General features: G+C 36.3%; 1 protein-coding gene across 1 annotated transcript in view; it reads right to left on the bottom strand.

Moving 5' to 3' along the window:
* Window positions 1-6,457, bottom strand: part of LOC131030364 (large ribosomal subunit protein uL29c) — a 39,942-nt gene extending 33,485 nt beyond the window's left edge. The window contains exon 1 of the mRNA XM_057961159.2: window positions 5,985-6,457. Within this exon, the coding sequence (XP_057817142.2) occupies window positions 5,985-6,323 (339 nt within the window). The 5' untranslated portion in view covers window positions 6,324-6,457. The remainder of the gene's footprint in view (window positions 1-5,984) is intronic.
* Between the last annotated feature and the right edge of the window lie 16,514 nt (window positions 6,458-22,971).

The raw sequence follows: 22,971 nt of genomic DNA, 5'->3' as shown, positions 1-22,971 counted from the left end.
CGAATTTCATCTTTGTTTGCATTTCAACTTCCCGCCGTCTAGGTTGAATTTGCTTTGTCTTTTGTTTTAACTCTCATGTTTAGAGGTTTGAATTTCAACTAGGTGGTTTCCAACCTTGATCCTTGCAACTTGTTTAACGATCTTGCCTTCCTTTCTTTTCCAACGAACTTCATATCATGCAACTTATATCTTTTAAACTTGGTGTTATTCAAATTCTTCTCAAGTTTGTTCCATTTTACTTCCTTCTTAAGGTGATTTGAATCTTTTATGAAATTTGCATCTTTGATCTCTTAAGGGTAGATGTTTGATTTGCATCATCTTCTACTTAATACTTTACCAACCCACATCCTTGGAAGTTCGGCTTCAATACTTGATGGTTTCCAACCTTCATCATTGCAACTTAGAAGTGTTTACCCTTCTTACCAACATAAGTTGATGCGCATGTTTTATTAGACAATTTTGCCAACTTACACCCTTGGAGGTTCAATTTTGCTATTTGATTATTTCAACTTTCATCCTTGCAAGTTGAAAGTCTCATCTTTTAACTTTTCAACCTTCATCAATGCAACTTAAGATTTTCACCTAAAGTTAATTCGCCTTGTCATCTTTTGGGAAATTCGATTTCTTATCAATTCAAGTTGATTCGCACTTCTTTCTCAGTATCAAGGGTTGAACTTGATAGATTGAACTTTATTTCTTTCCAACTCAAGAAGGTGCACAAGAGGTTCAATACTTGTTGAGGTTGAAATGCTCTTAAAATGCTCTTCATTGCTCATCTTTACCAACCTAGGTTGATCCGCAGGCCCTTTCCTATCATCGAAGGTTGACATTTGTACTTAAGTAATTTCACTTTCCTATCAACCTAAGTTGATCCGCAGGCACACTTAGAGACTTCCTACTGACCTAAGTTGATTCGCACTTTATTAACATTATCGACAACTTAGAACTTCAAGCAATTTTGCAATGTGACCTCAACCTGACATCTCTTACTCATTAGCAAAGGTTAACAGCTAAAGAAACTAGGAAACTAAGACACCTAGCCTAAGCAAAAAGTGGGGGTCCCCATTTGCAATGGGGTGATGTGTGAAAATGTCACAACAAGTCCCTTTAAAGGGAGCCACCTAGAACTTGATACAGATAGGCCTCTGCCCCTGCAATACAATCACCAAATAAAAGAAAACCAAAACAAACAAATTATCTGCCCTGCAAATCAGCTAACCAAAAATACCTCATCCAATGATTCATATTCAAGACCATAAACATTTTGAGGACTTGCAGAGAACTAAATGTGGAAGAAAACATATTTACGTTATGCCCAAAGAAGATACAGAAATATTCCTGTTATTCAAAAACAAAATCAACATAGAAATGGAGTACATGGCACAACACTTACAAGAACAACGGTCTGCAGCAAACTCCACACAGTCACATATGTCTGACTTCTCTACAGCACTATTAGCTTCCTCTCCACCACAGTGAATTCCCCCAGTTAAATTTTCTATGCCCTTACTTGAATAGGAAAATAGCTACCTTCCTCCCCAAAAATCTTCCCATAGCACAGAACATCCCCTTCCTTATATCAGAAAGAGGAATTTCCTAAAATTACCCCAAATCCCATGATCCCATCCTCTTTTTACTGTTGCGACAGAGATTTAAATGCCCTTTGATACCACTCTTTGTTTCACTAAAGATGGTTCCTTTAATAAGGTACTTTAAAACTGCCGCTGACGATTCAATTACTCCCCAATCCACCACTCGGGAATCACTGAATGGTTTGCATCATTCTCTCTTTCTTAAAAGAAGTCTGAACCTCCTGTTAATGCATGATAGCTTCGGTAAGATAAATGATTGAATGAGAGATAAATGAAGTCTCTCATTCAATCATTTATCCTATCGATAAACTATTAGGAAAAACTTCAAGCTATTGTTCTTTCTTTGATGATCATTCTTCACTTGTATATGTTCAATCTACTTAGTTCGATCAATGCTCAAACTATTGATAATCATATCATAGCATAGTATACCGATTAATATTGGTTTGCATTATAAATGTGATCACCGATTATTATCGGGCTAACCATGTATCCCAATTTATATCGGTTGATTTATTAACAGTAAACAAATAATAGTTATCGGGATTAACCGATTGTTATCGGGTGGCAAAGCATACACCGCTTGGTATTGAACTATTAATTAAGCGATCAGCAATTGGTATCGGTTAACAAGTTACGTAGACACCGATTGGCATCGGATAATAAATTACGTAGACCCCGATTTGTATCGGATAATAAGTAAGTATGCACCGATTAGTATCGGGCTGTTGATTAAAGTATACACCGATTGGTAATTATAAGTCAAAGGGTGTGATCAAGTAATGTCTTGATCGGTCATGTCTAAAAGATATGACCGGTCAAGGCATTGCTCGATCCTCCCCTCTTGCATATATATATCAATCGATATTTGTGAGAAGGACATCAAAATCAATAAATGCTCCTCTCACCTGCCATACAAAAGAAGATAATCAGATTTATCATATAAATAGTTAATACATAGATCAAGAAAATATAAACTAGAATATATCTTGCATATTGAATTGAGAATTGAACATCATTTACACCTCCTGGTTCAGAAAAGTCGAAATGCATTGACAACAGAATGAGGGGGCAGACTCACAAGCAGTCTACTCTTCAAAGTATTCTTTTGGGATTCTTTGGCACAATTTGAGCCGCCACCAAAACTTTCAACCCATATTTGTCTAGGGTCAGGAGTCCAAAGCTGATTCCACCATTCAGTTGGACTGATAAAGCTAGGCGAAGTCCCTAAAGCAGAACCAACAAAAATTATCACTACTACATTCACTTGCAAACTTGAAATTCTTCCGCTTTCTCCAATCATACTCCACATCACTCTCTCAAACTAGTTAAAGCAATCACTTTTGACTGAACTCTGGATCATGTTCTTGGAAGATCTCTGATGATCGTTCTTACACTCCTGCAACTCACTATCCCCTTGAGAATAAAGGTCACAGTCAGCTGAAATTTCAACACCTATTTCTTGAGGCACACATGCAATCTTGTTAGTTGAATCTTTTTGCAGCTCTACCTCAATTTTTGGTTGTATCACATTCTTCAAAATGTTTACCTCTTTTGCTCCTAGATTTTCCTTCAACTCCCTCGTTGGTTGAGCTAGAGATTTTTTTTTCTTTGCAAGCTTGAATTTGGCTTCTACTAGAAGAGACAAAGCTGCCACTTCAAATGCTCCTTCCTCTTTCATAGGTTTTAAGAGTGTTTTCCTTCCTTCATGCCGAACCTCATTGGTATTCTCTCTGCCTCGATAGATTACATTCGAGTCATATTGCTAAGGCCTACCCAACAACAAATGACATGCATCCATCAGTACCACATCACAAAGCACTTCATTCACATATAAACCAATTTTGAAGGCAACAGGGCAAGATTTATCCACAAGTGCACTATGACTCTTCTTTAACCAAGAAATCTTGTAGGGGTTAGCTTTTGGAATGCAAGCAAGCTGTAATTTGTCAACCATTTCTATACTTACTAGATTGTCAATTGATCGACCATCTATGATCACCTTACACGCATTGTCCTTACATTTGCATTTTGTTTGGAAGACACTCTTCCTCTTCCTAGCAACCTCAGATGTTTCTTTCAAGTTGTCTCTTGATTCAGCCTCAACTTCTTCTGACCAGGGCTTTTCTTGTTCTTGGGCTACCATCACACTTTTAGGGTTGTGAGGGCAGCCTATGGCCTTATGAGCTTCATCACAAATAAAACACTTCAAGGACTTTCGCTCTCCCGATGACGGTTGTCCACATCCTCTTCCTCTAAAGTCAACCTTCACATTCTTACCTTCTTCTAGCTCTTCACTCATGGTAGGTTTTAAGGAAACCTTTTTTCCTTTGCTTTGATAGCTTTCCCCTTTTTTACTCATCATGTTGTTTTTCCGATTTAGTTTCTCCTCAGCCTTCAAGGCATATTCATATGCCTCATCTATAGTAGGAACTTTCACCAATGCAAGCTCATCCTGAAGTAAAAATTTGAGCCCATTCACATACCAGAACGCCGCTTGTCCTTCACTCTCTTGGATATTGATTTGAATTTGAAGCCTCGTAAACTGTTCAATATAAGTCTGCACTGATTGATCCATTTGTTTTAAATTCTGAAATTATTTAAACATTTTTTGTTAGTGATCTGAGGGAAAAAATCAGGCTTTCAGATGTTTCAGCATCTTAGGCCAAAGCCAAATTTTATCTTTACCTTGTCGTCTTCTTGAACTCTGCACATTTTCCCATCATAGGGCTGCATGCAATTTTAACTTGGAAGCAGCAATTTTTACTCTTTTTCAATCATCTTCGTCTTTGTCTTCCATCTCAAAGTACTTCTCCAACTCCTAGATCCAATCTAAAAAAATATCACGGTCAAGCTCACCTTTAAAATCAGAAATATCCACCTTTACTTCGGAAATTTGTTTTGTCAATGCTTCAATAAGCCTCTCCATAGGGTCTAATAATACCCTAATAACGCTTTCCAAGTTCTCTTGTTCCCCTTCGCACTCATCCAATTGTAATCTAGCCTCAAGAATCTCTAATCCTCTGAACACTTCCTTGGTGTTCCTTCGAGTTTTCTCCTGCCTTTCTTCCCCGGTTCACGTAGACTCCCCTCTGGGCCATCGTGGATTGCTCTGAAACCGAAACTGATGCAGATAGGCCTCTGCCCCTGCAATATGATCACCAAATAAAAGAAAACCAAAACAAACAAATAATCTGCCCTGTAAATCAACTAATCGAAAGTGCCCCGTCCAATGATTCATATTCAAGACCATAAACATTTTTAGGACTCGCAGAAAACTAAATGTGGAAGAAAACATGTTAACGTTATGCCTAAAGAAGATACGGAAATATTCCTTTTATTCAAAATCAAAATTAACATAGAAATGTAGTACATAGCACAACACTTATGAGAAAAAAAGTCTAGAGAATATCTCCGGACAGTCACCTATTCTAATATGTCTGACTTCTTTACAGCACTATTAGCTTCCTCTCCACCGCAGCGAATTCCTCCAGTTAAATTTTCTATGCCCTTACTTGAAAAGGAAAATAGCTACCTTGCTCCCCAAAAATCTTCCCATAGCTGTTACCACAGGACATTTCCTTCCTTATATCAGAAATAGGAATTTCCTAAAAATAACCCCAAATCCCACGATCTCATACTCTATTTACTGTTACGACAGAGATTTAAATGCCCTTCTATAGCACTCTCTGTTCCACTAAAGATGGTTCCTTTAATAACATACTTTGTACTGGGCTGACGATTCAAATTACTCCCTAATCTACCACTGGAAAATCACTGAATGGTTTGCCTCAGAACTGCACCAGTCCATTGACAAAACTTCACAGACCCAATTCTAAGGACATTTGCACCTACAGTGTTAACACCCCGCAACACAACAAATCCAGACATCCTTTAACAAAAGAGCATCTAAACATCCTTCAGCATAGCAGTCTTGGCTTGAGAATTTTTAAAAGTATTTCATAAGCCGATTGTTACAAAGATTTTATGGTAGTGAATTTTAACCTAAATATTTTTAAGAAGCTGGTTATCTCATTTTTATAAAGCAACACTTAATATTAAAGATTTCGATAAAAGGTTTCTTTTAGTTACAACTAATACTAAAGTATGAAGATATATTACATTTTGAGAAAAAAATCCTAAACTAGAGGAGGAAACTCCCAGCTCTGCCATACTGGAATTTTAAAAACTGAAAATAGAGGCTTCAATTTTTAAAGATAAGATTCCAATCCTGTAATAAGTTTTTCCAAGGTTCCAAATAGATATTGAAGCCCCCTCCAGGGGACCGAATCTTCATTAAACAATAACAAAATCTGCCAAGAATTCCAGCCCGAAAAACCTAATTACGATGGAAATTCAAAGTAAATAAAAAGATGGGAAAAAATAGCCTACTTGTTTCCTCATTCGTTTGTAATCGCTGGCCTTGTACTCCTGTTTGGTGCTCTTCATAAATCGAAGCATATGAATCTCTCCCTTGAGATCAATAATTTCTTCGTTGATATCCTCGTTGTTTTTTCCCCTGATTTCTTGAAGGCTCTGTTCCCTCTTGCCCATCATCACGGTCAGAGTTTTAACTGGCTTACGACCATGAATGCTCTGTCCAACAGCTATCCTCATGGAAGTGAAATGGGTGCTTAAGCTTCCCATTCTGCTGGACTTCGAGAGACTCAGAACATGACATGGAGGTCTCCACGAGCTCATCACATTGCTAGCCATGCTAGTTGCCAACATTGAAACTCCCCCTGTGCTGTGCTCTTCTAACACGAGCCTCTGGATAAGGATAAAACAAATGTTTCCCGACAATCTTGTGTTAAATGAATGGGATGAAATCAATAATTTTTAAATCGAGCGTACTGGTCAATGTTTACTGATTTGTTCTTTTACCCTCCTATTAGTACCTGCCCGTGGCAGTATACTAATGTGTTTAATATTTCTATCTTATAAACAAGAGACGCATATGCATCATCCGTCATAATGCTTTTGTAGTAAAGTTGGAATTTAGTAATAATAGTAAAATGTTGACATCGTTAAATAATAAATTGGAATTATTTGAATAACATTTGTAGTTATAATAATAATGTTATTTTAAATTATTATTGAGAGAGGCGAAGCAAAATGGTGGCATTGGATGGCAGCAGGATCGACATTGGCGATAGGAGCAAGATTACCGATGTGCGCTATTCTGACGCTCAGTCTACGAAGGTTAGATCTTGAAGCGATGAAGCGGACATTGCCTTCCCCATCGAGACAGGTAGATTGCATGATGTTCAGAAACCGGTTAATGCTGGGAAAGCAAATATGGTTCAGGGCAACAAACATTCCAAACCGCGGTTAAACTATGGAAACCCTTATTCAAGTGGTAACCAGTGCCCTATTGACCCGCATAAGTGGAAGGAGAATGGTTGTATTTGGAATAACAAATGCTAGTTTCGCAAGGCTAAGCATCCCACATCCAAGGCCCCCCGAAACTGGTATCCACCGCCTGAACCTAGCATTTCCAATACGGCACCTGAGAGAGGCAATCCTCACACTGACTCTTTTTTGGTTCCCCCGATTGATCATGGTAATCTCCAAAAGCAGAATGGGCACTTCAGGCAAGATATCTCAAGGGCGGACCAAGCCAGGTTTTGGATATCCAATTTCCATCCTAAAAATCGGAACCCTTGGTCGAACCAAGAAAGATGCCCTGACTTTCGAAGAGCCGCCTCCCTCCCTCAATGACCCCGTTTTCATAAACCAGTAAGAAAAACCTCAAGACCCTCCATCTTTTTAGATGAGAATAAAATTAATTTTGCTAGGTCAAATTTGCTTGAGTCTTGCCTTTTCATCAAGTGGGGTGGTGGAAAGCAGGTTAAGGACAACTTTGAATCCTGGTGTAGAGGGCAGTGGGGAAAGGATATTAACATTAATATTCTCCTGAATGATTTCTATATGATTGAATTTATGAGCAACGAGGAGAAATGACAAGCAAAAAAAAAAGGTCCATACATGTTAGATGGCATTGAAGTTCACACCATTGATTGGCAGCCCAATTTCAACCCCCGAACGCATGTATTGTCGGATAGCAAGGTATGGATAAGACTGTATAATTGTCCCTCAGATTATTGGCACGTTGATTTCATTAAGGATATATGCAAAGACCTTGGCACCTTTGTATCGGCAAATAACATCTTGGAGGATAAATTATGGGGAAGCTTCCTCATAATCTGTATTAGCATAGATCAAATCACCAAGATCCCCGACGAAGTCAGAATTATTGGGGTAGGGAAGATCTGGATCCAAAAGATTGATAGAGAAGATCATCTACATATTTGTCCTAAATGCTTTTCCTTAGATTATACTGGTATTAGTTGTGATGTTTCGGCTACGATACAGCGAAGTTATTCCTATATGCAATCTCCTATTGAGGCAAAACTGCAACCGGGACCTCCTATTGCCTTTGACACTGAGGAAGCTTTTTGTAACGATACTCTTGACAAGGAGAATGTTCCACTAACGAAAGCAACACCTTTGATCATAGTTCCTCCCTCCTCTGGTCAAAGCGAGAGCCAACAAGATCTTCTCACACTTTTGGAGAAGACCAAAACCCTACAAGCAGACATTGAATCCAAGTTAGCGGATTCACTTCCACCCTCCCCTTTTGTGTCTAGGAATCAATTGGTAATTGAAGATGGCAATCTTCACTCTCAGGATATGGAGACTGGCACTGGAGGGCAGATCTGCTCCTCGATAGGCATTGAACTGGAAGATGGTGAAATTGAAACCTCCTCCTCAGAGGGGGAGGAAGACTTTGAACCTGACTCAGAGCTTATATTGGAGGGTACTTCAAAAGGTTTTGGTAAGTCGGATTCAACTATTGACAAACCAAATTTTAAGCCAAAAGGTGTGTGGGGCGCAAGTCCAAAAAAGTTATGCTAGCAGTGGCTGGTGCTGCCAATGGTCAAACCAAACTTAATTTAGGGAAGGGAAATGCCCTTCCCCAAGAGCAATGAAACTCCTATCTTGGAATGTCAGGGGCATCAATGCCCCTAACAAATGGCGCTTGATTAAGCGCCAGATTGATGACACCAGAGGAGATATTTGGCTACTACAGGAAACTAAATGGAACAAGGTTGAGACTGCTACTAAAATGAGAGTTTGGAAATAGTGGAATGGGCTTTTTAGGCAATCGGATGGAGCCTCTGGTGGCTTGGGAATCATTTGGAACCCCATGAATGTTAAGATCTCACTTGTTGGGGAAGATAAGTATTGGCAACATTGCTCGGTTACTATTCTTGGACGGAATGAGAATTTCAATCTTTTCAATGTGTACGAACCATCTACTGTTGGTGATAAACGGGCTCTCTAGGATCTCTTATCCAGCAAACTAAACAGTATTACCGATGGTAGTTGTGCGGTAGTCGGGGACTTTAATGCGATCATTTCTAGCACTGAAAAAAGTGGGGGTATTCAGAGGACTGGTACATCCCAAGAGGACTTTTTGGATTGTTTTGAGAAGAATCACCTTTTAGACATTGTTCCAAAAAATGGAATTTTCACGTGGACGAACCAAAGAGTGGGTTTTACTAATATTGCTAAACGACTTGATCGGTTTCTCGTTACTGGTGAGTGGTTAGGACAAAATCTAGCCTTAGAATTGTCGATTCTCTCGCTTATCGGATCAGATCACTACCCGATCTGTTTGGAGGTCGCCTTGGGTCAAGCGAAGGGAGATACCCCGTTCCGGTTTGAGAAAATGTGATTCAAAGTGCCTGAACTATATGACCTTATAGCTGCTTGGTGGAATGAACCAGTTTTTGGGAATCATTCAAGACTACTCATTCTCAATAAAAAGCTCAAGTATATTAAGGTCAAGATCAAATAATGGAATAAGAGCCATTTCAAGAATATTCATATGGAGAAATTAAGAATTAAGGCTGAACTGACAGACTTAACCAGCTCTGTTATCACTCCAGGAATGACCAAGGATTTGTTCATCAAATAAAATTCTCTCAAATCTAACCTAAATGAAATCCTTCAGTGTGAGGAAATCCACTAGCGTAAAAAATTAAGGGAGTTATGACTAAAGGAAGGTGATAAAAACACCAAATTCTTCCATCGATCGGCCATCGCCAACCGAAATAGAAACATAATATCGAAGATTATGAGATTGGATGAAGTCACTGCCAGGAATTATGAGGACATTGCACAGGAAGCTATAAGATTTTTTGACTCTTTGTTGAATGGTGACCATTGGATCGATCATGAAGCAAGAGCCAAAATTTTGAACTCAATCCTATTTGTTATATTCGTTAATCAAAATACGGCTCTTTGTACTCTTATTTCAATTGATGAAGTAAGGAATACTACCTTCCAGCTGAAATTGGATAAGACTTCTGGCTCGGATGGCTTCCCTGCTGCTTTATTCCATCATTTATGGGATATCATTGCTCGAGATCTATATCTTGCAATAGAAGAATCAAGAAAGAAGATGACTATGTTAGGGGCTATCAATCACACCTTTTTTACTCTAATTTTGAAGAATCAAAATCCACAACATATGAGTGACTTTAGGCCCATTGCTCAATGCAACACTATATATAAGATTGTAACAAAGATCATAGCTAACAGATTGAAGCCCCTCCTTAAACACATCATATCAGATGAACAAAGCGGTTTTGCCTCTAGAAGATCCATTGTGGAAGGCATTATCGTTGCTCATGAAACACTTCACATAGCCAGGAAGACCAAGGACATCCAGAAAGCTTATGACATGGTGGACATGGATTTCTTATTTGATGTTCTTAATAAATTTGGCTTCTGCAAGAAATGGCTCACTTGGGTCATGAGTTGTCTCTCTTCCCCCAAATTCTTTGTTCTGGTTAATGGTTCATCCAATGGTTTTTTCTCTTCGACAAGAGGAATTAGACAAGGTGATCCATTATCACCATTTATGTTTATCATAATGGCTGAAGCTTTAGGTCAATCTATAAGAGCTCTTCAACAAGATGATTGTTGGGTTGGAGTTAATGTGGCAATAGGGGTTGAAAAAATGACTCATCTTCAGTTTGTTGATGACACCATTCAGTTTGGTTCAGCTTGTAGGAGGGAAGCTAGAACTATTAAAACATGCCTTGATGATTACTGTATGGCTTCCGAGCAGAAAATCAACTAGCACAAATCTGAAGTGTTTTTTGTCAACACTTCGCTTAACTTGCAACCTGTATTATCAAGGACTCTTAATCTCAGAGTCGCAAACTTCCCAGGAAAGTTTCTTGGTACCCCCCTCTTCATTGGCAGTAACAGAACTCACTACTGGAAGCATCTTATTGATAACTGCAAATCCAAACTTGCATCTTGGAAAGGCAAGTGGTTATCCTCTGCTGGGAAGCTCACTATGATAAAGTTGGTTCTTTCAGCGCTACTGGTTTTTTCCATGGCTTGCCTGAGATTACCAGTGGCAATTGAAGATGAATTGATTTCTCTAATGAGAAATTTCCTCTGGAATGGTTTGGATGAAAAAGGTAAATTCCCTTTGATAGCTTGGAAAAAGATCTGCCAACCAAAAAAGGTAGGAGGTGTTGGCATTCGCCAAATCTCGATTATGAATTTAGCAATGGGTGCTAAACTGGTTTGGGAAATTTGTAGCGGTGGGAAGCAAAAATGGGCAAGACTCCTAAAACATAAATATCTGGACTCCCTAGAGCCTAAAAGGATTCTGACCATCAACAATCCTCCTAGAGGCTCAGCTATCTAGAATTTCATTATGGACAATAGGGAAATCATAAGTGATCAGGTTACCTGGGATGTCAAGAATGACAGGGATGCCTCCTTTTGGTTTGATTCTTGGGATGGTGAAGATGCCCTATATCACAACCCCTCTCTGCAACCTATTATGGCAGAAACTTGTCGCCTTTGGGGGCACAATATCTGTGATTATGGTAATCCGATCCAAGAAAATGGTATTGCTAAATGGAAATGGAACTCTTTGGATCAGCTGGACTTGGATCAGCTTCAGAAGGACTTGTTAACTGACATTCTCAACAAAAGGATTATTTTCCATTCCCTTGATAAGGATATTATTAGGTGGTGCATTTCCTCTGATAATAAATACAAAGTATGTTTTGGTTACAAATTGAAAGAAGCGGCTATTGATAAAAAAGACTGACCTTTTAAACTTTTTTGGCATCAACACCTCCTTCCCAAAGTGAGCTCCTTTGCCTGGTTGGCTTGTCAGAGAAAAATCTTAACTAAAGAAAGACTCCAGTCGATGGGTATCAATGGACCCAGCAGATGTACCTTATGTCTAGAACATGAAGAGACTGTGGATCGTCTTCTTCTCCACTGCAAATTCTCCAGTCACTGCTGGTAGCATTTCATGGGAAAACTGAGAATCTTCGGCCCCTTCCCAGCAGGGCTGGATAAGTGGTTTTTGCAATGGCCTAAACCGGTAGGTAAGGCTATTTTTGTTGATTTGCTTTTTATCCTCCCATCACTTATGATTTGGGAAATTTGGAAAGAAAGGAACCGCAGAATCTTCCAGGGTAAAGAAATGAGCCTATTGTCTCTTTGTGGGAAAATTGAGAACCACCTGACTGAGCTCCTGAATGAGGTTGCCCAATCCAAAACATTAAAGACAAATTTATTCACAGACTGGGATTGTAAGATTAAGCTGGTTCTTCCAAACCTACTCATCCCACCGATCTTCGGACTGGGCACCCTAGTGGATCAGACCAATCCAAGAGTGGGGGTGAAATGGGATGCGCTAGAGGATGGGTGGAGCAAGGTAAACTTTGATGGTGCTTCTGCAGGAAATTTGGGTCAAAGTGGTATTGGTTATATTATGAGGGACTATGATGGTCTCTGTATAAAATAAGTCTTTGAAAAGATTGGTGTGGCTACTACTAATGAAGCAAAATTCAGAGCAACTTTAAGAGGTCTTCAGTTAGGGAAGGAGCTAGGGGTGCAGAGAATTCATTTGGAGGGAGACTCGTTAAATGTTATTAATGTGATCCACTGTAATAACATCCCTAGTTGGCGCCTTAACCAATGGCTTCAACCGATCCTAGCACTGCTAGTTACCTTTGATGAATTTCGAGTTAGCCATATCTACAGGGAAGGTAATGGTGAAGCTGATAGACTTTCTAAATTGGCTATAGCTATGGGTGACCCCACCTGAATATCCACCGGTTGACATGCTATCCTCTCTTTCCATTGAAGGGGACGCTCTCCGGTTGGGTCTATTGATGGTTGTGCGCTCTCCGATTCTTTCCGCAACTTCTAGTTGTGGAGCAAAATGGTGCTTTGCTCCCTGGTAGCTGCTTTACCCCCTCTCCACTTTATGGTCATGGTTTCCGGTGGAGAGATCGACTGTTTGCCCTATTAACCTGTTAAGGTTTCTTCTTACCAACGAGATGTGACACATTGCCGACATCATTGATTAGGGTCGATTTTTGGCCTCGTGGCAATTAAATATAAGTGTACTTTATTAACATCAAGTTACAACTAGATCCTCTCAAGATTTTTTTATGGTCACTTAATGCTTAAAGTTGGTCAACACCAAGTTGAGGAGCTTTGGCGCAAATGGTTTTTTGATACTGGCAGCTCACGCGTGTGGGTATTTATTGGGTATGATTTGCTTGCAGGGTGTTGTATTCTCTGGTTTGATGTTGCGCTATTTAACAATGGTATACCCTTTCTTTCCATCAAACAATTGCTTTCCTTTCTTGGCGACTCACTATGGAAACCCCAATCCTCCTTGAAGCTACTTGTCGCCAGATGGCTTTCTAGGGCAAAATCATGGATAGACATCTGCAAGAGGTCCCCTTCTCTCAACATCCTCTTATTCTCCACAGCCTTAAGAGGATTCTGGGAAAGGAATTCCTTATGGCTTACCACAGGTACAGAGCCAATGTCGATATCCTAGCCTTTTTTCTTGCAATGATAATTTACATGGGGACTAGTAAGCAGAAAGCAAAACTGTTAACACAAATGATGTTTAAGCATCGCCTGTTGGGGGAAATAGATGTTGTATTGGACAATAATGATGTCAATCTTAGAATTTTGCTTCCCCAAAACTACTATATGTCACCAAGCAACGAAGCAGAGGTGAAGAAGCTTGTGATTTTTAATTCGCTGGATTTCGAGTCTCTCCAAGCAACTTGGCCTATCATATCCAGGAATATTGATTTCCTACTTAAAGCGGCTGGCATACAAAGTGGTTTCACGTCGGAATGGAGGGCGAAATTTCTCTGTGATGAAGATCTAGCGGGTACCGATGACTTTGGGATTTTGGAGAACGAAGATCTGGTGGATGGAAATGACTGGGGTTTTGGATTGGGCGAAGAGTGGTTCCCAAACGACTACCGACTCCCAAAGGAGAAGGCAAATTCGACAACTCATTCGAATTGTGGCACATAATGCCCCATTGTCCTGGATGCGGCTAATGCGCTTGTGGATGATGCTTCTGGAGACTCTCTTTAACTCCGGTTGTCATGAGGCCCTTTGGTCTTTCTATTTTTTGAGTTTGTTTATTTTTGTCTTAAAACCTCTGTATCTATAAGAGGTTGGTTTATGTTTGTACTCATCCAGCCTTCAGGTTTGGTCTTTCTTATCTTGGGACTAGAGCTAAGGTAGGGGGTTTTCTTCATGATTCTTTCCCCCTACCGCTCTTTTTGAATCAGGCCTTGTGTTCTCTTTTTTGTTTAATACAAGGGTGCTGCCCCTCTGCAACTATTTACTTTTTAAAAAAAAAACATTTGTAGTTATAATATAGTAAATCTTTTGAAAAATAGTATTGAAGAAAGTTTAACCTTGAAGCATCTATATTTAAATATTAAAACATAAATTTTTTTTCCTTAGTAAGTAAATAATAGATGTGTTGCATCTAGTTCCTGTCAATCAGTAAAATCTATAACATATTGCTTAGTTAGACAACATTGTAACAATAATGATTTCTACATGTAACAAATATTAGATATGTATGCTAAAGGTTTTGCAATAAATAGAGCATGTCAAATTAGAATTAAAGCTCCATGTATTTTTATAATAGTTATACAAATGTTATTGTTAATTTAATAATTATGATAACACTCTTGGAGTAGAGAAGCTGAAAGAAGAATGAGACAAAGAGAAAGAGGGGAAGGCTCGTGGGATCAAAGACAAGAAGTATGAGCGGAGTCCTCTTTGTGAGCTCTGAAGCTACCAAGCAAGGCAAGGTGAAATAGTGATAGAGAAGTTTGTCTCCATATTGCCTATGTTGTAGAATGTGAAGAAGGAAGGATGGTTAGGGTTTTCAATTTTCTTTTTGTTTTCTGTTGAAGTTTAGAAATATTTTTGTAAGAAGTAGGATGGGAACCACAATTTTTTGTAGAAATGTATGTAGAAATTATGGTGAATAGGATAGATGCAAACTATAAATTTGTATGGATTCAAAGGAGTAGCATAAACTATGAGGTTTTGTATGTAGAAACTATTGTGGATAGGATAGTTGTACATTGTGAATTTGTATGGATTCAAAATAGGAGGAGCTGAAATTGTGACAAATCTTATTGAAATTTTTGATAATATTAATAAAATTACATAAACTTTACTGATAAAAAATAAAATAATTATGATAACTAGTATCATGTATTATTATACATGTAATAATTAATCTAATTATAATAAAAAATATTAATAACATCTATTTATTTATTTTTTGATCGGTAATTTTGTGGTATATTGATTCCAAAAAAGAGATACAATCATCTGAGGCCATACCAAATTTAAACATCGGCCCAAAAAACTAACAGTCCTAACCCACTATGGGGAGCATTCAAAGCTAAAAACAGGGAAATAAGACACCAGTACTGTGCATCTCTGCACTAAAATATTACAGCCATCCATAAAATATAGTTTTAAAAAACAACCAGCAGTAGAAGTAAAGCAAAACAAATTTATAGACCCGTTGCCACTCAGTCGGTATCACTTTGGTTCGTTTGCTTCTCCTCCTCGTTCGCAATATCTGCCAGTGCTTTTCCTTTTGCTGCTTCAGTCTTCATTTTTGGGATACAATCCAAACTCCTGAAGTCCGAGTCTCCTTCTAGACTTGCTAAAAACTGGACTGCCCGCCCTTCCTCAAATCAGTCTCGCAATTCTCTTCGAACCTCCATACGCGCCACCACCTTGAGGGCTTTCAACACTTCATTTGTTCTGATTAGTTTGATGCAGAGATTCATGGCTTCCCAGCTTATGTGAGCTCGCTCACGACATTGCTCCTTTATTCAATTTTCTGGCCCTTGAACAAAGGGTAATATCTCCTCCTCCACCTCTCCCTCCCGAATGCGGATTCCTGTCTGAGGGACAACCCACTCCAAAATGGAGTCAAGGTTGATGAGAGAGTCCCTGTCAATCAACTTTGTCATCGTGAGCTTTATTTTCTCCACCTCTGATTCAAATTTGCATGCCCAGGCCATAATCAAGGAGTAAACCTCCATATTTGTCCTGTACCAGAAGTGAATGTGCGAAAACTCCTCCCCCAACATTAGACGCACTGCACTCCACAATTTCTCTTCTTTGTATTTGAAGAGTCCCTTCATTCTTTTATCCGACACTGTCCCCATAAAAGGAACCATTTTCTTCTTGGTTCTTAGAGTAAAATTTGCCTCCATTGAACTTGCACAAAACTGTTATCTCCAAACACTACAATGCAAATGACATAGAAACTCTCATTAATCAGTTTATTTGATAATACTTTGCTCACTAACCAAAACAGTAATTCCTCTGCCATCGTTTACGACAGGTCATAAATGTATAATCAATGAAGTAAAAGGAAAGAGATTTCGTAGAAGATTTGTTGCCCTCCGCCATCATCTCAAATAGATACTCTACACTCGGTAATTGCCTCATTAATTGCAGTGCCTTTGAGAGGGCATACTTGTCATTACGGGCTGCCTTGCATGCATATTGATTATTTCATGATTCTAGGACTGCATTAAATCCACTTCCACACTCTGCCATCTCCCTTCCACCACTTGGCCATTTGGCTTGTCATGTCACATCCGATGTTGGAGAGAAGGTCTACCACTACATTGGCACCTCGTCTTACGTGGGAGACCCGAAACTCCTCAAAGAGGTTGAATTTTTCTCGAATGATCTCCACCCAATGGGATAATTTCCATGATGGGGTATTGCCCTTCGCAATTGCGTTGATGATCACTTGGGAATCTCCTTCTAGGTGCAACTTTGGGATTTTCATGTTTATAGCTAATTCAGTTGCCATAAGTGCCGCATGTACCTCTGCTTCATTATTTGTTCCATCCTACAGTCGTCGTGCACCCTTGAAAAGGATGACCCCTTTATCATCTCTCGCAACTACTCCCACTCCTGAGGTTCCCGGGTTTCCCCTAGATGCCCCATCAAAGTTTATTTTTATCCATTCCTTGCTTGGCGGTTCCCATTTAACCTCCTCTTTTTCTAAAGGGGGATTAACCCACATGGACCCATTAACGGGTTGTTAACATCTATTATTATTCATAGTAATTATTCTATTATTTATTATTGATGACTACGTAATAAGTTTTAATTATTCAATTATATTTAATTTATATATAATTAATGTATTATAATTATTTCATTCATATATATAAATTATATTACATTATTATTTATTATTTATTATCTAACAATTTTATATATTATATAATAGTATACAAGAAATTAGTATATTATCATTATATAAATGAGTCATTTAAAGCTATACATTTAATCTTTTTATATGTTTGATATTAATAATTCTATGTATTTTAAAAAAAATTGATATAAAAAATCAAGTGGCTTTATCACTCATTTCATTATCAAAAGAAATAGGACAAAACTAGTTACTATTATATAATAGTGAAATGATTGTAGAATACTATTGATGAAAATGAAGACAAAAATAGAAACATTAGGAAATTTGGTTAACCTATTTTAATTCTTGCTTCTCATTGGTTGATGCTTTGACATTTAAAATGCTAAAATCATCTAATAAGACTGTAGAGTACTATTATCCAATAGAATAATAGATAAATCAATTTATATACTTTATAATAAATTTGGAAATCGAGTAGAATAAAAGATAAATCAATTTATGTACTTTATAATAAATTTGGAAAAAATATAAACATTAGAAAATTTGGTCAAGCTATTTTAATTATTGATTATGATTGGTTGATACTTTGACATTTAATAAATTTGGGTGAATGCATTAGTATTCCTGCCTCTGGCAAGAACTAATAATTTTGAGTTGTTTCCACTATAAAAATCTAATGAGTTTTTAATGGAATTGTTTTTTTAATATTTAATATGTGAAGTTGTAAATTTTTAATATATAATATTTTAAAAACAATTAGTTATATTTATTGATTTTTAAATTTGAAATTATATTATTTTATCATATTGTTTAAAAATTAATATTTATTAGTGACAATATTTTTAGGTTAATTTCTTTTGAGTAAATGATGGCACTTTCCATTAATTTGCATCATAGGATTTTTTTTTTAATATGATGAATCTTATCAATTTCCTTTTTTATATATATGTCGAGGCTAATGTTTTCAACTAGCTTATTGTCTATTAATTTATGCTCGGAAAGCATGCTAGCATAAAAATAAATCGCTTTCTCTAATGTTTGCAACATTTAGATTTTAAACATGGAATTTTAATCAATTTTTCTTTTTCCTTATTCGTCCTTCACAGGAGGCGAATTTGACAGGGTAAATGGCCGTTTTTTCACTTTTGGACCGTATATGACAGCCTAAAAAATTATTAGACCATATGTATTGACATGCTATATTTTTGTAAAGACGTACATATGACATTTCAAATAATTAATAAACCGTAAAAAATTATAATAGATAATATATAATATATAGTATTATAATTCGTAATATTGATATATATTATTTTAGAATGTTTTTTATAAAAAATATAAATTTATTTAGAATATTTTAAAATGGTAAGATATTATTGTTTCTAATTTTAAAAATATTTTAATATTTCTTTTAGGATAGTTTCTATTTTCTTATATGAATTTGGAAACTTGTATCATTGAATCAATTTTAAAATATTTTAATATGATTTTTTAGAATAGTTTGTAAATTCTTATATGAATTTAAACTTGTGATAATTGAATCAATTTTAAAATATTTTAATATGATTTTTAAGAACAGTTTGTATATTTTTATATGAATTTAGAAACTTAGTAAATTAAAAATTTTACATATTTTTAATAAGATTGTCTTCAAGATAAATTTAGAAACTTATCCTAATACATAAAATTTATATTAATTTTTTTACAACTAACATTTTTCTAAAAACGTCAAATGAAAGTCATCAAAACAACCAAACAGTAAAAAAAAATTCATTTGACAGGTAAGGGTGGCCGTCAAATTCCAGGCCTGGTCCTTCATATTTTTTAGGGGTTTTTCGATTTTGCAATTTAAAATTTGAAGAAAAAAATGTTCTGGCCAATCAACAACGAGGAGGGAAAAAATGAAGCGTTCACCAATGTTTTATTTGAAAGGTTCCAGTGGGTAGGTGACATTTGCAAAGCAACTTACGTGTCTTGCAAATTTTTATGTTGCTTATCTAACTGAAAGTTTTTATTATTATTTTATTGATAGACACCTAGCGCATGTAGGGCAAATATTTCCAAATATTTCTTGTAGATAGGATTGCACCAGAGGTTGCTAATTTAAAACATTTCACTTTTCTATGCTTCCACATTTTGAATATATTCCTACCAAAGTAGTTGTAACTACAACAAATCTGATACTTTTCATAAAGAATTTCTTCACTTATACCAATGTTGTTTGGGCTTTAATGTGTATAGTAATGCAATCATGATGGGGAAAGATAAGACGTAATATGTTGCAATAAATGCTCTCACACAAAAGTATGAGTGATTTAGAATTTTTTCATAGAGAAGTTCATCTTGGGTTTTCTAAAGAATTATGACCATGGATTTGTTTCCTTACCATTCTCTAGGGTTTTCTCAAACTTGAGATATAATGGAGTTTGATTTTCCTTCCAAGATTAATCTTATAGTTTGATTTATCCACATACAAAGGCCATAGTGATGTTGGCTACCGCTAATGGAGATATTCTACCATGCACCACTGCTTCAAACATTTAAAATTGTCAAATGATAGTAAGTTATCCACCCAAATTTGTGACAATTTATAATGAAAATAATTATATAGTAATTTAACGATGAATTAAATTTGTTATGCAGACCTGCTAATAGAAAAGAAGATATCCCTTCAACGAATATTTGTAGAAATAACAATGATAGGTATGTTGAGATTTTTGCATGATTTATGATGTAAAATAAAAAATAGAGCATTTCAATGGTGAATTTTGATAAATTTGTGCATTGTGTGCAGACTTTGTAGACTCATTCCTAACAAGGTTCTTGATCAAGCCCTTGTAAACACAACCAAATCCACCTTCTTCAACCATAAGCCCTCTAATGAAATTCCTGGTAGCAAACCTCAACTCAAAAAAGGTAAAAACCCTAAGATTGATAGGTTTCTAAGATGAGATCTTTATAATATTTGGTTCATCTAGGAGGTCAATTTTCATATAATTTAGAAACCTATCAAAATTAACCCTCTCGTGCTCATGGTCAAAGAAGGAAGAACATGATGCTTGTCTTCTTTGGGATGGTGATTTGTCATCCTTCCTCCAGTCCCCACTAAAAAAAAAAACAAGCACTTCATAATTCCAACCCTAGTTCAAGCCCATATTCTCAATAATAAAACAAAACAAGGAGGCCTTAAATAGTGGCAACTACTCTACTAAGAATGTCATGCTTTCCTTTCTATTGTATTTACAACAATTTACGCCTTGAACTGAAATGCGTATGCAGTTTGGTGCATTGAATTGAAATGGGTGGGACATATTTATGTCTACCTACCCTGTTTATTATTCCAAATGGAGTAAAAAATACATCTCATTCATCCCAAAAGTAACTAGTTTTGTCACATGTTTTTTACTCTGTCATATTAAAAACTTTAAGTAATGATGATTAATTATGTTGTATATTTGTATTAGATTTGCCTCATCCATGGTCCATCTAGGCCTAACCACAAACAATGTAACAATTTGACATACAACCATTAAGGAGTTTTTGACTTCTATTTCTTCTCTAGCCCTTCTACACCTCTGTTGTTCAACTGTATACTAGACTTGTGGGTCGACCAACCCCAAAGCCATACTGAAATTTTGGTAAATATTCCTATATTCCTTGATAAAAGTTAAATTGATCACTCTCATAATATAAAAAATTCATTAGTGCCTATGTGCCTAGCCCCATCACAATAGTGCTTCCTGCACTATCACATCCATATTAAACTCACAACTTTAATCGTCATGATTATAATCTACCTCAATACTAGACCATTGTCCCTAAACTCAATGCTTTATGGTACAACACATTAACTTCAGGTTTTAATATTAAATGATTGCAATCCTCCTCGTTGCTAGGCCATGGCAATTTGACCACATTAAGCTCATATTAGAAGCTTTTATCATTGTAGCTACCCTTTGTTTCTACACCATGTACAATGGACATAAAAGTTTATGCTAAAATGAATTAACCTTGGGACATGATCCATAATAATTGCAATCCTCTTTGTCACAAACTCGTGATTGTCATATCACATCAACCACATATCTAAAGTCTTCATAATTACAATTGGCCTTATCTCTATACCATGGTTCATGGACATTTTATTTATGCTAGATTGCATTAACATTAAAACTTGGGTCTTCATTATTAAAAACCTCATTGGCAATACACCATGGCTCCTAGTGGGTTTCAAAGGCTTGTTGAAACCTTAGTTTAGAGTTTTAACTTTGAAGAGAAGATGTATACGATTCAAGTTTGTAATATGGTTATGTTTGTACTTCTATAATTTTCATTCCTACTCCCTAAAAATTTAGGTCAAAGTCTGAACTTTGAAGAGAAGATGCATAGGATCTAGGTTTGTGATATGGAAAGATTTTCATTTGCATAATTTCTACTCCTGCATCTTAGGTAACTCATAACTATTTTGAGGGGCATAAGAATCTATGCAACAAGATCAACTTACTATGTAAAAATCATGGCTCACACTGGCCATTAAACCCACATATACTTCATTTCTATCTATTCTCTTAAAGGACATGTAGTAGCATCAAATTGTGAAAAGGCTCCTAATATGAGTTCTTAATAGTAGTTTCAGATAATTCTTATAGAAGTGTGTTTCTACAAAATTATGCTACTTCATATAGATATGAGCATGTTGAGCATAATACATGCATTTATTATTATCCTATTTATTAAAAATTTTCCCATGCATCTATGAATATATTATTCATATTCTTTGTTTATAAAAAATTTATTATCTTTATAAAGATTTGATTCACCCATAGAACACAGCTTTTCTTGATAAGGATAGTTATATAAATCAAAGAGGAGGTGATTATATTTCCTTCATTGAATAACATTAACATGTGAATTTGAGCTTTCAATTTGATTATAGAGCTCAATTGAACATGACCCCTTATCATCTTTTGTAGATTTAGTGGTAGCTAAATCAAGTAAGTCCTTATTCTTCTTCTTTGTCTTGTATATATGTTAAGTTTGATGGTACCCAATATCCAAATTTACTATATAACTTCTTTTAGTTGTTAACTTTATTGATCTAATTGGGATTCTAACATAAGTAGGTATTGGTTATTTGCATTAAAATTATAACTGGGAAGCAAAATGGTAGAGATGATTATAGTTTTGATACAAACCACTTCATATTTATACCTTTGGGTTTGATTCCTAGACTAGCTCAATATGTCCTCTACCCTATTAAACATGTATCTAAACTCTGGAAGCATACATAAGGCATGTCAACTCTTTCACAAAATGACTTCAAGAGATGTAGTCTCATGGAATGCAATGATTTCAGGATATATACAAATTAATTTATTAAAAAAGGTCTTTGAAAATTATAACAAATGCACTTTGCAGGTGTAAGGCTAGTTTGTACAACCTTTGCCTACATTTTTCCACTCTATGCTAAAATGGTAGAATTGCAACAAGGCATTGACATTTATCGAAGTATAATTGAAAGTGGATTTTCTCATATGTTGTAGTTGCAAGTATTACTTTTTCATATAAAACAATTCTTTAAATTATATATCTTTGTCATGGCTAGAAATTTCTAGGGCCTTTATTATTCATTAATTTTTAGTTTCAATTATTTCGCTACCTTGCACTCTTTTCAAGTAATATGTTTGTTTTTCATTATAACAATTTTTGATACATCACAAACATCATATCTAAAACACCAATACACATGAGAGTTTCAATATCAAATTAGGATGAGTACTCAACTTC

The sequence above is a fragment of the Cryptomeria japonica genome, chromosome 2 (genome assembly GCF_030272615.1).
Source record: "Cryptomeria japonica chromosome 2, Sugi_1.0, whole genome shotgun sequence".
In the NCBI taxonomy this organism is placed as follows: Eukaryota; Viridiplantae; Streptophyta; class Pinopsida; order Cupressales; family Cupressaceae; genus Cryptomeria; species Cryptomeria japonica.
This window is presented reverse-complemented; position numbering and strand designations above follow the sequence as displayed.